The following is a 15933-nucleotide window of genomic DNA, read 5'->3' as shown; positions in this document are numbered from 1 at the left end:
ATGATGAGCATTTTTTGAATACACACCAATCTTTTTAATATTTACTAAACATTTTTAATAAACACTGAAGATTTTTCTAATATATGATGAACATTTTTAATATACGTTGACCATATTTTTAATATATACTGAACTTTTTTAAAAATTATACTGAACCCTCTCAAAGAAATTGTACTGAAAAATATGCTTTTTTGTTTTCTAATAGGGATTTGAATTATTTAGCTCCTTAAAAGAAAACCGTTTCTTTGTTTTTTGAGGGAAACTCGGTTTTTTTGTTGAGAGAAAAAAAGCGCTCGTGCCAGAATGGGCCGCCCCATTTCCCAGGAATGCAGCGCAATCTGTTTATTGGCCCGCCGACGTTTTTCTTCCGTTTCTGTTGCTACGAACTAAGGCCCACAACGCCCTAACAAAAACTGAGGCCCACAAACTAATGAGCCCCATGTGTCAGTGAGGAAGGCATGACATAGGCACCACCCGCATCCAGCAAAGTCCCCTCGCCGCGCCGCCGCCTCCACCGCAGCTCCGCTTCTGATCTCTCCGCCGGTCCCCGAGACCTTCTCGCGCAGTCGGCCATGGCATCGCAGCAGCCATCCCTCGCCATCCTAGGTACGCTGCCTCCTCCCCTCACGGTGCTTTCCCCTAATCTTGCGCCCGTCTGACGTAACGCGCGACTGGGGGCCAACCGCAGTGCGCGAGCCCGACGGCTTCACGGTGTGGCCCGGCCCTCCCTACCCGCCTGGTTCCAGCCCGCCGCAGAGGCTCCCCAAGACGGCGTGCAGCGCCACGTCCTTCTCCAGCGACGGCTCCCGCCTCCTCGCGACGGTGGCCTCGGCCTCGGCTACCGTCTACGACTGCAGCTCGCTCTCCGTCATCAGGTCCTTCGACCTCCCAGGCCTCACCTCCGCGGCGCTCTCGCCCACTGGCTCGTACCTGCAGACCTTCCAGAAGTCGTCTTCGCCGCAGGTCAAAAATGTCACGGTCTGGCACGTTGACACCGCCACGGCGCTCTACCAGCACTACCAGAAGAACTTGTCTAAGGCCAATTGGTTCGTGCTACTAGAACTTTGGTGCTTAAATTATGATTCATGAACCTGGATGCTTAATTATACATGTACAACTTTTAATAGTGAGGCTGAACACTTCATATGATGGAGTGAAGTGCATCTGCAATTGTATCCTTTAGTTCATTGCAGGCATTTCATTGCTAAATAATTGCCCGTGGGTTGCAACGGGAGTCTAAACATTTTAGTAGTAGATGAGATTAAGCACTTATTTGGTAAGAATTTGTTGACTTACCAAAGAAAATATTATTTAGGAGAAAGATCAGATATGAGAGGAAAATTGCCATCTTATTGTTAAGCACTTGTTGACGTGCCAAAGAATATTACTATTTGGGAGAAAAATCAGAGATGGGAGGAACAAAATCAAACAGGAGAAGGGAAGGTGAGACCATATATAGTGAGGTTGGACGAAGGAGAGGTTCGACAAAAGAGAGGGTGAAACAGGAACCTTACGTTCTTTTTAAAGTACTAGAACAATGCCCGTGTGTTGCAATGCGGTATAAATATTCTAGTACGTTAAATTGTGATTTACCTTCCCATAATATGCGATTGTGTAAATAAATGTTCATCAAATTCTACCCGTGATTTACCTTATATGTTGATCATTAGTGATTTACCTGCCCATAATATGTGATTTTGTAAATAAATGTTCATCAAATTCTGCCCGTGATTTGCCTTACATTTTGATTAGAAATTTGATAAGTAAATTAAAGTGAAATTGGTTTACAAGGTAAGTAAATTAAGGTGATTCATTATTATACGGGGAAGGTTGGACGAAGGGGTGGTGGGAAGAAAAGTGAAACGGGAACCTTACATTCTTTTTAAGTAGTAGATAAAAGTAAATATAATATAATATAATATAATATAATATATATATATATATAGAGAGAGAGAGAGATAGAGATAAAAATACAATAGATGTATATGAATGTTCCAAAGCTGCATATACACATAAATATCTCCTATCACCCTTTGTAATGTTTGAAATCACTACTGAATAGGTACGACTATCCTAGATTTGTGGTGCTATTGTTTTAACTTCTAAGACATCCATACCTAGTGTAGTTCAACAAATATTGATTCACACCCGGGGTAATGATTCCAACTAGTCAGGCCTTGGATGCTTCAAAATTTGCATAACTCTTGTTTCTAGGGTGCTACGTAATCTAAACGGACTGTACACCTAAGACCGCTAATTTAATTTAGCCATAGTTTGGAATGGGTGACGAGATGCATAAAGCTTACTGGTGCATGACATGTTGATTAAATTCATAGGCCAATGGTTCAATTTTCTGCGGACGAGTCAGTCGCTTGTCGGATGGCGACCAACGAGATGCAGTTCTTTGACACAAATGATTTCACTAAAGGGATTGTGTACAAGGTAAGATTACCAGGCATAGCTGCATTGCAGCTAGCAAGTGCTCCAGGATCTCATGTTGCTGGATTTGTCCCAGAGGCAAAGGTATGACTTACTTGCTTTTGACTTTTGCAGTGTTTCTACAGTGAATTAATTTCACAAACTCAATGGTTTTGCTATCTTTCTCCTTCCTTTTTTCTTGTAAGTAGGGTGTTCCAGCCAGTGTTCAGATCTTTTCTTGTGACAAGGATGCACAAAACCAAGTTGTTGCCCGCAGGAGCTTTTTTCGCTGTTCAACTGTTCAGTTTCACTGGAACAAGGGGTCTACTGGACTTCTTATTGTTTCCCAAGCTGATGTGGATAAAACCAACCAGAGTTACTACGGTGAAACCAAGTTGCACTACTTGACAACTGATAGGGCCTTTGAAGGAATTGTTCCTCTCAGTAAGTTCTTAGTTTTTGAAATTCTTCACAAGGCTATTTTTTAAAGTCTGGTCACTAATTCTATCAGCAATTTGCAGAAAAGGAGGGGCCAGTGCATGATGTTCAGTGGTCTTCTTCAGGTTCAGAGTTTGCTGTGGTCTATGGATGTATCCTTACTCTTACATGAACCATAATATTTCAGATTTAATGTCTTGCTGTTTTCTGCACAAGTGTTCCTTGACTGAAACTCAGTTATGCCTGCCAAAGCAACAATATTCAACAAAAAATGCAATCCTCTTCATGAGCTTGGTGAAGGCCCTTATAATACGATAAGATGGAACCCCAAAGGGCGATGTATCCTTGCAATGATTTGATCAGCCAGTCGTGCTGTGTTCTCTGGTTTGAGTGGGTGTATATATATAGGGTTGCTAAAGTGCGCTAGAGCGCATTACGATTATAATGCGCTCCGACCCATAGGAGCACGGGCGGGTCACATGTCCTACTCAGCATAACCACCTATTTTTCTTGTGGAGGATAGTAAAATCACAAGAAAGTATAGTAAAAGAATTAATCTTATTACTGATGCATCTGTACGTTCTCCGTCCCACCATATAATTTAGCTACATAGTAATGATCTATGGGGGAAATAGTAACAACATTAATTGGGTTACTGCTTATGCACCGGTTCAGTGCCCATGGACATTTTTCCTTTTTTATTTGATTGCTCATAATTTATTTAGTGTTTTCCGCTCTATACAAGATATTTAGTTAGGACACAACGAATTACTACTAGATCCAACTATATTTACTAGATTCTCGTTTTTTTTTACTAGAAATAAGGTCTAGATGGTAATGGTTTTGATTCTATTACTATGATAGACGGATTACTACATAACCTAATTATTTTACTACCAAACAACTAAGAAAGAAAAATGGTGCAGATTGAACCGATGCAAGTAGTAGTAATGACAGTTAATCTATTACTATGACGAGCGGGAACTTGTGTGTGCAGCCTGTAACGTAATTAATTCTGTTACTTTTTTTCGGATGGCCCATTACTATGTGTACTAATTTTCTAGCGAGACGAGGAACCAGTGGGTGTAGCCGTAATCGATTAATTCAGTTACCATATCTGCCACGTATTTTTACTACCTTAAGAAAATTAGGTGCGTGTGTGGGTGGTCCGTGTGTACTGGCCGAACGGCGCGTGATACGGCCGGAGCGTAGAATTAGAGTTCTACGCTCATGCTCGCTTTAGCATACACACCCTTTGTTATAGTATAGTTATTAGCATAGCAATATGCGTCTAGCAAATTATTAATGTTATTTCTTTCGTGTAAGAAAAAAATCATGTTTAGCTTGGTGATATCCTTAACCCAAGTTTGTTCACCAGTTATTGTTATAGCTGGATTTGGTAATTTGCCTGGTGATATGGTATGTCATTCCGCTAAAATTTGTAGTAGGCAATAGCCTTAACAGTTAGAATGAGTGAACATTCTGACTGGGGAAGTCTTATGTGGTTTAAGAGAACCTATGACAAACTATAAAGCAAAAAAGGGCATCTTTTAATATTTCTAGGACAAACTATAAAGCAAAAAAGGGCATCTTTTAATATTTCTTCAAGTGGTTGCCACATAGCTCACAGGGTATTTTTTGTCCAGGCTTTCTGGGATTATTCAGAAAAGAAGTTGATACAGAAAGCAAAGGCTGAATGGTCTGTCATAAGTGAATGGTCCCCTGATGGTCGCCATTTTATGACTGCTACAACAGCTCCAAGGCTTCAAATAGATAATAGGTACATTTCCTGCAGCTTTAGCATGCTAGTGGAAATGGTTTAGGATCCTTGCATGATTATCTTATATTTCCTGGTGCAGAATAAAAATATTTGACCACACTGGATCTCTGCAGTTTATAAAGGAATTTGAAAAACTGTATCAGGTACGTCGACAGCATATAACCACTTCTCTGTTATCTGTACCCCATTGGTCCTAAACAATTAGTAACGTGTTGAAGAAATATATATGCAAGCCCTCACATTGCACTCATGATTGTTGCTTTTCAATTGTGCAGGTTGACTGGAAACCAGAATCTCCTGAAAGATTTGTTGACATTGCTGAGCTCACGATATCTTTGAATGGCTTAAAAATTGAAGAAACAAAGAAGCAAGGTTCCAGTATTATCTTATGCTCCATGCTAGCAAGTCTGGACAAATTATTTTCTCCTATTGACTTGTCTAGTTTCAGGACAAGGTTCTAAATCGGCACAAACATCAAGCAAGGCAGCAAAACCTGCAGGAGCATACCGTCCACCTCAATCAAAGCACACTGCAGCGCTTCAAGACAAGGTAAATATGAGAGATACATCAAATTCTAGTTATCCTGAAATGCTGGGCTTGCTATCACAAACTATAGAACGAATCACATCTGTTATACGCATCACTGACCCTGTGCTGATCAAATATTGACATTTTGTGGGGAATCAAATTTTGACTTCATTTGCTCGCTTGCCACTTTATACATACCGAAGGGTACGGTGCTGTCTGAGCACACTTTGCAGACTTCCTCATAAGAATTGGGATCTTTGATATGTGGACTAGAATGTCGAAAGAACAGAAAAAATGTGATGCCAAAAAATCATATGAATAATCATGATGGGCATCCTAGGATGAATCCATTCTTCAAAGCGATCTTGCTAAGTGTACCAGTAAATGAATAGGTGCCAGGTTAATAAAACCCAAACTGTTTCCGCCTTCCTCTCGAACTGAGCTATTTCTGGTCGCTCCTGAAGTCCTGCAATGCAGCACACTGCATGTGCATAATGTTGTGGTCAAACAGTAATAGCCTAGTCTTTGAGAGCACATATATATTGCGGGAAGATGTCCCACCAACTCATTTATTACCTAGAGAAACGAGTCGACATTTGGCATTTGTTTGTTTATTCCTGCAGAGTATTTTTAATATACTAGAAAAGAGTATACCATTGCTGCCTGCACCCGCAGGTTAGATTACCAGCATGTGCAATGACATTACGCATTCTACGACATTTCACTGAAATAATACTGTTTGCTGGTTCATGATTTTGTATCGTAACCTGATTACAGCGTTAATGGATACCGTCAGGTTAGATTACCAGCATGTGCAATGACATTACGCATTCTACGACATTTCACTGAAACAATACTGTTTGCTGGTTCATGATTTTGTATCGTAACCTGATTACAGCGTTAATGGATACCGTCAGATCTTGTTTGTTTTGGTTGCTCTGTAATCCCATAACACGGTATTAGACAAGCCTAGTACAAATTTGTTACCGGTCGAAATCATCCGTAATGAAAAGCCGCTATAGTCCCCCCTCGCTTTCTTCTCTGCGATTTATGCTGGTTAAAGCGTCGCTGTCGCGGTGCCACCGCCACCAGCCGTCGACGACCCGTCATTGCAGGCGCCGCCGCAACCAGTCGCTGTCTTTGCAGCCACCGTCGCTGCTGCAAGCTGTTGGCCTCGCTACAATTCGACATCTCCCCCAAGACACGAACGATGTGTCCTCCTTCCTCGCTCCCCATGCGCGGTAGGGAAGCTACAGTGCTACACTGGTGTTCCCTGTGTCCCTTCCTTCTCGGCTTGGACCTGGACACCATGCTTCCAGCTGGTGGTTACGTCGTCCTCGGCTGATACATACCAAACTCTAGTATTCATTAATGTTACAACGTAGGTAGCCAAACAAAATATGATCTTTGCCCATACCATTTACGTTAGATTTGCGTTTGCATTACCAATCTGGAACCAAACACTTAGTTAATTATTATTTTGTACTCTGTATGTTATACTACCTGCAGCACTCTCTGTTCGTAGTTCAAGTGGGTGAGAAAGCTCTCATTGCTCTTATATCATATACTGACTTTCCACATTATTTTGTTGAATCGCAGCTTTTCGGTGGCCTTGCTCCTACCGGGTCAGTTTCTTCATCACGGCCTGCATTTTCTTGTTTTTATCTTATGTCACTTTTGGCTCTATGCAACTCACCAACCTTGGAAATGAAACAGAGGAGAGATGAGCAAAACTGCATTGAGAAATAAGAAGCGGAGGGAGAAGCAGAAGGAGAAGAAGGCTGGGGAAGGCTCTTCCGCTGATGACAGCTGATCCACTGGCTTGTTTTGGCATTTTTCGCTGCTGAGTGAAATTCATAGTGACGAATAGTTCCTTCATTCCGAAGAAGAAATGGCTATGCATCTTGTGAATGAGAAATGACGCTTTCCAGTTACACTGTAATATGTGAGACTCGAGTCAGAGGCACAAGAATGACCATAGAATTTTACTCGACTTTTCGCGCCGAACGCACGGACAGTTTGTGTAACTATATCACAGAAAACAGTGGAGCTATTTTATTTTGTTTGTCAGATGCATGTATTTTTTTTTCTCCTAGGAAACACATCAGCAGCTCTGGTTATTCATTAAGCTGTAGAGAAGTGCCGCCACAAGACACAGAAAGAAGTCAACACAACCGCCCTGAGGTTTCAGGAAACGATCACATTGCCCCCTGAGCTTTGAAACCGGCTATTTCATCCCCTGGAGTTTGCAGAACTAGATAAAGCACCCACTGGGAGCTTTGATCTGCTCCGACGAAGAGAGAAGTCGACGCAGCCTTGCGTGCATGGAAATGACCATCACTGGACTATGACATTACACGCCACCCAGCGAGCAAGACCGACGACACCCACAAACATTTTTTTTTAAATGGACACCCACACACATTCGTTGACAGCATCGCATCCCTATTCTTTTCAGGCAATACTTCACAGCAGCAAGAGCATGAGAAACAGATAGATGGAATACATTACATCAGGAACTCGTTAACTGGTCTTGAAACATTGGTTCATGATATTCATTGCACAGTGGTACTAATCTTCCATGTTCTTTTCTTGTATTAGAGGATTGTAAACCAATGCAAAGGATGCCAACGACATCCAAGGACCAAGTGCTTAGATAAATATTCAATTTAGCCACATTGGTTCTCATATGGCTTTTACAGTTTCGATCCATCGCAAAATAGGTGACCAGCCATGACCTACATCTGATTAGCAGGCTAACCATCATAAATAAGGAATAATCGGTCTCTTCGACTACAAAATTTCCAACAACTTATACCCACATTCAAATACTTGACAAACCAGAGACAGAAATACACGCTAACCAACAAAGAACAACACCATCTGCCCCGTCAGGAAACTCCATCCATGTAAAACCTTTGCTCCAGCCAAGAAACGCAGCCAGTACCCATCTCACCCACACAACATCCATATTCTTTCAAGTGTCAAAAAAGGACGGTGGAACGCCAGAACTAAGACTTCTGGGCATGTGGACGCCAGTTCCCTCTGCAAAGCTCCTCCATAAGATGAACAAACTTTTGAGGCTGCTGCCACCACATGGGTTCCGTAGCAGCTGGCCTTTCGTACCGCTCTTCTTGAGAGCCCTCGTTTTGCATGAATTTCTCCGAGAAATTGCGCCATTGTTGCATGGAGCGCTTCAGCCGGGCAGTTCGCTTACCAGTAACCAGATATCTAGTGTAGTCCCTCGCAAGACGGTACAGCTCCTCCCCTCTGATAATATGGATGTACTGCACACCATCACACAAAAATACAAGTGATTTAGATTAAAGTCACGAGTGCTTAATGTTAAGGATCAAGCTAAGCACAAATACACAACTATGAGACTTTGTACAGGTATAAAGGTCACTTGTTATTCCCATATTGCATGTGGAGGATGCAACCTATTCATACACAAGAAACTTACTTCATAAGCACATGGTACGCAGTACATAACTAACACACAATCTTCAATACAACCCGAACCAAGTAAGCAACCAGCAATGAACTAAAATCTTTCAATACAACCCGAACCAAACAGCGACCAGCAATGAACTAAAATCTTTCATTACAACCCGAACCAAGCAAGCGACATGCAATGAACTAAAATATTTCAACCTGAACCAAGCAGGCGACTGGCAATGAACTAAAATCTTTCAATACAACACGAACCAAACAGCGACCAGCAATAAACTATCTGTCAACATACAGCGCTTGATGACTAAAACATACTCATAGAAAACTATTTTGGTACAAATGATCCGATGCTGGTTCTAATCACAAGGAAAATGCTAGATGGCACAGTTATTGTACTAAAAACTAACTATATAACAAGAAATTTCCTAAAATATAACCTAATTATTTGCTGAATAGCCATTAATCATTATAACATAACTGGAAAGTGGAGCTACACTACAGTTTACAAATCAGGAGCGGTAAATGCAAATAAATAGCATTCTGAAAGAAAGGATAAACACAAGAAGAAAGCAGTGATAGTTACCACAAGTATAAAAGCAACAGTTGCTAAGATAACTTGGACTACTTCATCCAATGATTCCTTGAATGATTCATCTTCTGGGCCACCGGAACCACCATTGCCTCCACGCCTGTTTCCATTCCCTCCACCTCCACCAGATGCTTGTTCTCTCAGCTTGGTGAATTTCTCTTTCAGCGCATCTTGTATGGGTCGTGGCTTTTTTGCATCAGCCATGGCCTTCTTCAAATGATCCATAAAGGGCTGTAACAAGGCAACAAACAAGTTAAGCAGACTGTCCTGCCACACTCCTAATAGAAACCAAATCAAATGTATGTACATGCACCTTTCCAGCACAAATCATACGGTGCATAAATTGAGAATATAGAACTCTAGTGCCCCATACAGCTAATGTTTACTTCTATGACCAAGCCAGACCATGCACCTAATTAGAAACCCAGAATATTGTTTGAATATGAATACAAAACTGTGTCTGTTACAATAACTTGGATGGTCCCACATAGGCTCTATTCTGATCAAATAAGCAATCATCAGTTTTTTTGTCAAAACAGAGAAATATCAGACACAAGCAAAAATAGCCTTTCGACCAACCAAGATTACATGAGTTAAATATCTTAGTTTCAGGAGCATGCCATAAGCATGTTTTGGGAGAAGGTGGAGCAAGGTTGAAACAAATAATGACAGATATGTTAGTTCGCTTTGAGAAAAGAACAATAGCATTCATGACTATTTTATGGGTTTAGACACATACTCTCATCATGCATAATCCAGCATAGAAACACGGAATATGCTTACATCATTGTCAATCTCAGGGTTCCCTTTTCCACTTGAGGCGCATACAGGAGTAAGCCTAGGATGGCTAGCAGCAACAAGAACAAGGCGTGGGTAGATATGCTTATCAAGCTTGCGAAATCCGAGAGGACGTGACCGTAGGGAATACTGGGGAACAGGTAGTAATCTGCAGGTCTTCCCAAGACCCGTTATGGGTCTGTCCACAATGAGCCCAGTATGAGGCTTGCAAGTTGTAGCTTGGAAGTAGCTCATGGTTTTCTTTTGCTTGAATCGCCGAATTCACCAAAGACAAGCCTGTAGATTTACAGACAGCGTGAGTTTTTTCTACGGAACAATAAATGAAGTAGGAGCAATAAACCAATCCATGTTCTTGTATTCACCATAGTTCAATCATACAAGTGGAAACATATTCAAATCTATACTCTATACCTACTAATAAAGGGCGGTGATATGCTTGGTCTGTCACGCACTTTCTTACAAAAAATCCCTGATCTATATGAGAATCAACCCGCAATACCAAGAAAAACGATTTGCCAAAATAAAATAAAAAAGATTAATATTTAGCAAAGCACTGCTTCGGGCCAATTCGTATATTGATACAAAGGTGTTTCGAGCCAGGATCGAACTCACAACCTAACCTCCCCGTCAACAACTATATACAGCCAACTGGGCCAGTTGTTGGTTGTGCTATAACAGACTGTTCGTTTGATAATTAATAGTCCCACCTCGCTTCTTTACATAAATTTTTCATAACTTAAATATGTTGGGGACTTCCCTACAGAATTAAGGAGGCGCCTTGAGAATAAACAAAAATAGGTGTGAGTCCCGGCATGGGGAACGAAGGAATTTAACTTAACCGGGTGGCTGCACGCTCCCTATAAGAAGAGAAGACTCAATGATGAAACAGCAGGTGCCTATATAAAGAGAGAGACCCAGTATAGAATGAAACAGACCCAAGAAGGAAACGGGCGTGTTCATCAGTTCCTATGAAAGGAGAGGCCCAATACAGAATGAAACAAGACCAAGAAACAGCATGTGTATGTGCCTATAAAAGAGAGACCTAATAATAAAGAATGCATTGGTTATCCATGCAATGCACAGAGAGAATGCTCCTGCTCACGCATGCATTGGTGCCTATAAGAATGCTCCTCCAATCAGCGAACGCTATGCCAACGAAGACCGGGAAAAAGACAGCAGAGATAATTAAGCCAAGCCGGGCCTAATAATAATAAATCAGGACTCCTCCACTCCGTGGCCCTCCGGCCATTTAAAACCCTATAAATAAACTAACAGAAATCCACATGCTAGATTTGTACCAAGCAAGCATAATTCATGTGTACTAATGGAAATCCACGTGCTAGATTTGACAATGAAGAAATCATAATGTTGAAGAAAAAAGTGTAGCTTTATTACCAATTAATCGGTTGAAAATCTAGCATAAACACTAGCCACAATATCAACGCAGTTGTTTTCTACTAAATAAACTAATGGAAATCCACGTGCTAGATTTGCACCAAGTAAGCCTAATTCATGTGTTCTAACGGAAATCCACGTGCTAGATTTGACAATGAAGAAATCATAATGTTGAAGAAAAAAGAGTAGCTTTATTACCAATTAATCGATTGAAAATCTAGCATAAACGCTAGCCACAATATCAACACAGTTGTTTTCTACTAAAGCAGACTGGATTTAATAGTAGTCATAAAGATCATGTGGACTAGGCAATAAGTAGTAGGATGAAACATGCTTCTGTTTTTTTTTCTTCCTCTCTTTCCAATGGTTGCAGAGAGTAGCTCACGGAGGGCGGCACTCACGTCGAGCTTGGCGAGATTAATTTCTAAAGCTCTAAGCATCCCCTTGCGCTAGCGCAGTTCAATGACAGGTGTGTCGCACGATGGCCGAGCTCATCATCTTAAGATTGACAACGTTCGGATGTGTTGTCATGGGGGGTGAGGGGTCTTGACCATGCTTATTATTGCACTACGTCGCTAAGATATTAATTCTCCCGTTGCAACGCAGGGGCATGTTTGCTAGCAAGAAGCAAAGTGGAAATACATCGAGGTTGTGAATCTATTGACGGCTTCAATTTCATCAGATAATCTTGAACAAGACAATTTCTCTTCTCCAGATGGTAGATAAAAGCAAATGCATAAGATGCAATCTTGTGGTTTAATAACCACCTTGAGGAAACATTTAGCGTGGTTCTCACAATCTCAGATCTGGATGTACGTAATGCCAAATGCCAAAAATTTAATACGGAATCCACAACTAAACATGCACTACCTTGCTCATGCTCAAACCAACTTATGGAAAACCACAAGTTAAGTGGATAAAATTCTGCCTCAGGAATGATGGCGCGGAACGACTAAAGATATGCGGACACACAGCTACAAGGAATCTCTCGTCCCTTCCCATACAACAGAATGAACCTTCTCCGGGAACTCCGTCATCACAAATCACATGCGGAAACGCAGCGGGCCGGAAAGGGGGTCGTAATCGGCGGTAAGAAACAGTATGTTTTGTTGATGCTGAAACAGTGAGGGGCTCAGATAAGGGTAGAGGCCCACCACGCCTCTCCCCATCTCCGCGGCAATTTGTACGATCAGGTACCCGAGGGGGTGAACCACAGCGCAAGCCAGAGCATCCTAACGAACCCTAATCAAAGTGGAAGGTGCCGCTAGGCACAAGCCACGAACACGACGACCGTGAGACGGGCAAACCAAACGGAGACGAGCGCACGGGAGCACGCGAACGCCGAAGGCGAGGGTCTCGGATCATGTGAATACGCGGGAGGAAAACGGGGGCGGCGGAGCAGGCGTCACGGTCGCTTACCTCGAGCACCACGGCGGCGGAAGCGGAAGGCTGGACCCCGGCGGTGGGTGGAGGCGAGGCGGGGTTTCCGCGTACGAAGGGGGAACGAGAAGATGGGACGGGGAAGAAGGAAGGAGGAAGGGAAAGAGGCGATTTGGATTGGGGTCCTCGTACTCGGTTCGGCTCCGGCAGTTTTTTTTTTTTTTTGAACACTCGGGTCGGGAAGTTTTTATTTTTTGAGAGTATCCCAGCGCCGCGCAGTGAAAGAGTTGATCGGAGCCCACAGAAACGGGTGGGCTCCCCTCTCCGCGTAGCTGCTCGGTCCTGTTTCCTGAATCGGGGTCTTCCCCTTTTTTTAAACCGGATTTATTCTGTATTATTTTCGGGGTATTTTGGTTTTTTATTTTAAGTTTTTTACTTTTAAAATCTCTTGATTTTTTAAATGGAATTTTTTTTGAATTTTGGGAAAACATTCAAATTATTAATTATTTAAAATTTTGCAATTTTCCTGAAAGTCAAGATTTGTTTTTCTAATTCATGAATATTTTTGAAATACGGAATTTTTTAAAATTTCAAGAACATTTTATGAAAGCCAGAAGCACTTTTTCAAATCTATGAATATTTTTAATATATTTTTTTGAACTTCGTGAATATTTTTTATAAATTCATACTATTTTTTAATCCTAAATTTTTTTGAGGAAAAATCCCAAACAATTTTTAAGCAACCAATTAACAGCAAAGAAAAACAATAAAAGAAAAAAGCAGGGGCACCCCGCCTCGTACATGTGCCGGCCCAAAAGCGCACGAGGGTGCTGGGGGTGCGCGTTCGGTGAGTATTTTCACCTACGCATGTAATAGGTACCCCGCCCTGATATCCCGTGCTACGCCACTTACAGCGCGATATGTGGCGCCTGAAGCTGATCGCAATGCACTGGCCCATCTAAGGCTATAGGGGAGAAGATCATCCCAGTTTTGCGAAGCTTCAGGTCATTTTTTTTGTTTGGTTTCTGGACCGTCATTTTTTTTCGAGCCATTTTTTATTTTTCTTTGTTCAAATGCGTGAACATTTTCCAAATTTCTCAACTTTTCTCAAATTTGTATTTTTTGTCAAATTCACAATCTTTTCCCAAAATTCATGAAATTATTCTATTTTATGTGTTTTTCAATTAGTTTTTTAAATTTGCAATCTTTTTAAATTATGAAATTTTCCCTATTGTTTTTTTTACAAAATAGGAACTGTTTTCGAATTCATGAACTTTTTCATTTTCTCAGTTTTTCCAAATTTATGATCTTTTTCAAACTCGTGATCTTTTTTTGGTTTTGTTTTGTGAACTTCTTTCGAGTCAACTGGGCCACTGGTCAATGGTCGACCGATCAACTAGAATCGAAGCGAACCAGTGAACGAGTGAACCAGGCGGGCATAAGGCGCCAATTAGGAGCACTCTACGCCCTGTGCGTCAAATTGTATAACAGGTCTCCTATACGGGTCGTCCACTAGCACGACCCAATAAATCACATATTGTTTCTTGCATGTTTTTTTTATTTTATTTAATATATTTTAAAGAAAATAATTAAAACCAGATAATAATAAAAAAATGTTTGCGTGCCTCAATGAAAATATTCATATATACAGAAACATTGTTGGTCTCATGTTTGTACAAAGATCTTCATGTGTTAAGGTTATACCAAAGTTATAAATGGTTGAAAACAGGAAAAGGAAAAAGAGAATGGAGATAAAATGTAGAAAGATTATACCTTAATGCTAAATTATTAGTTTTTACAAAATCAACATGTGTAGACTAGTTTCCCGACAGAAGTGCACCGGTAATACATTCCCAGTACTTTTGCTTTTAGGGGTGGAGTTTTCGTTCTAATCGTTATCCTGAGAAGGTAAGTGGGGAAGGACGTGATGTTTCCTAGCTTGAGTGAACAATAAAATCCAAAAAATTGAAAACAAATTCAAAAATTATGTTTTCTTTTGTGTCAAACATTGACAAATGTTCTAAGTTCTTGAAAAAATTCAATATTTTTTTATTGTTGAATAATGCCAAAAATAAAACAGAAATGGATTAGTTAATTCAGTAAAAGGATTACCTTGACTTAGGTCTGCCTCTGGTATAAATTAAATCATGGAATTCATGGCAATAAAAAAATCAATTATCAAAGCTGCTATTTTCAAAAGCGTTTTTGGAGTGCTTGATTCTTTTGCACGACTTCCACGAGTGGCATCCACGACGAGTGGCATCGAAAAGAGTTTTTGAATTTGTTTTCATTTTATTAGAAATTACGGTTCATCACAAGCCCATTTGAGCTCCGGAGCAGAAGAGGACTTTCGAGTGGAGAAGTATGTTTAGCGTGAGAGCGAACAAACTTTTTTTTCTTCTAAGAAATGCATGTGATGGGCATCTTATATCTAATAATTAACAAGGAAAACCGTAGTCAGTACAATGAAAAAGCTGAGCCGCCAACTCCTCGATGCGACGCACGCTTGCAATCTGGTAATCACTTTCCACTGATGTAACCACAAATCTTTGTAAATGGCATCCGACAATTGCGTGAAGTTGACATGCTCAATAACTAGCTTACTCCTAATAATCTAGAGTGTCTAGAATAACACCCCAAAGCATAGCCAATGAAGACGACGATCGGTAATAGTGTGATTCCAATATTTTCGTAGTGGTCACGAAAGTTTGAAGGCCAACCATTTTATGAATGCAACTCCATGGGAGTTGAGTTGTGACACAAAAGAAAAATATATGATTAGAGCCCTCACCCACGTCACCCAAAAGGACACCGTCCATCTCCAAGACGGTTATGCTTGCGGACCTCCCCCCCCCCTAAGGACCCCGACCGTGAATGAGCTGCCACACAAAGTATGTGATTTTTCAGGGGAGCTTAATCTCACAGATTTGATATACCTCGTCTGCACCGAGAGTAACAACAATTTCCTGAGATAAGGAGCTAGTCCAGAACCATCCATTGAACTCCATGTGCCAAGACATAATGGTCATGCTCAAATGTTGGGTGTGTGGTTTCATGGGACGTCCATATAATTTAGGATAAGTTCACAAGTAAAGTGTTTTATTAGTTTCAGTAAGAACTTTCTCTAAAAACGGTTTTTAACAATGGCGTGTCT

At 41.1% G+C, this 15933-nt stretch overlaps 2 protein-coding genes across 2 annotated transcripts; one reads left to right on the top strand and one right to left on the bottom strand.

Annotated features, from left to right (window-relative positions):
- The first annotated feature begins 455 nt into the window (after positions 1-455).
- On the top strand, positions 456-7234 carry LOC119317046 (eukaryotic translation initiation factor 2A-like). Its single transcript, XM_037591438.1, has 13 exons — positions 456-606; positions 689-1046; positions 2337-2523; positions 2628-2862; positions 2940-3008; positions 3094-3195; positions 4235-4275; positions 4503-4636; positions 4716-4779; positions 4912-5008; positions 5085-5185; positions 6764-6789; positions 6881-7234. Exons 1-13 carry the CDS (start codon positions 573-575, stop codon positions 6975-6977), a joined length of 1545 nt encoding a protein of 514 aa, XP_037447335.1. The 5' UTR covers positions 456-572; the 3' UTR covers positions 6978-7234.
- A 538-nt stretch (positions 7235-7772) lies between these two features.
- LOC119317045 lies at positions 7773-12975 on the bottom strand. The gene is made up of 4 exons (XM_037591437.1): positions 12819-12975; positions 9990-10280; positions 9201-9437; positions 7773-8451 (listed from the first exon to the last, which is right to left on the bottom strand). The coding sequence occupies exons 2-4, from the start codon at positions 10236-10238 to the stop codon at positions 8176-8178; spliced, it is 762 nt and encodes a 253-aa protein (XP_037447334.1). The 5' UTR covers positions 10239-10280; positions 12819-12975; the 3' UTR covers positions 7773-8175.
- Between the last annotated feature and the right edge of the window lie 2958 nt (positions 12976-15933).

This window comes from Triticum dicoccoides, chromosome 6A (genome assembly GCF_002162155.2).
Source record: "Triticum dicoccoides isolate Atlit2015 ecotype Zavitan chromosome 6A, WEW_v2.0, whole genome shotgun sequence".
Classification (NCBI taxonomy): Eukaryota; Viridiplantae; Streptophyta; class Magnoliopsida; order Poales; family Poaceae; genus Triticum; species Triticum dicoccoides.
Note: the sequence above shows the minus strand (reverse complement) of the source record. Positions and strands in the feature narration are given on the sequence as shown.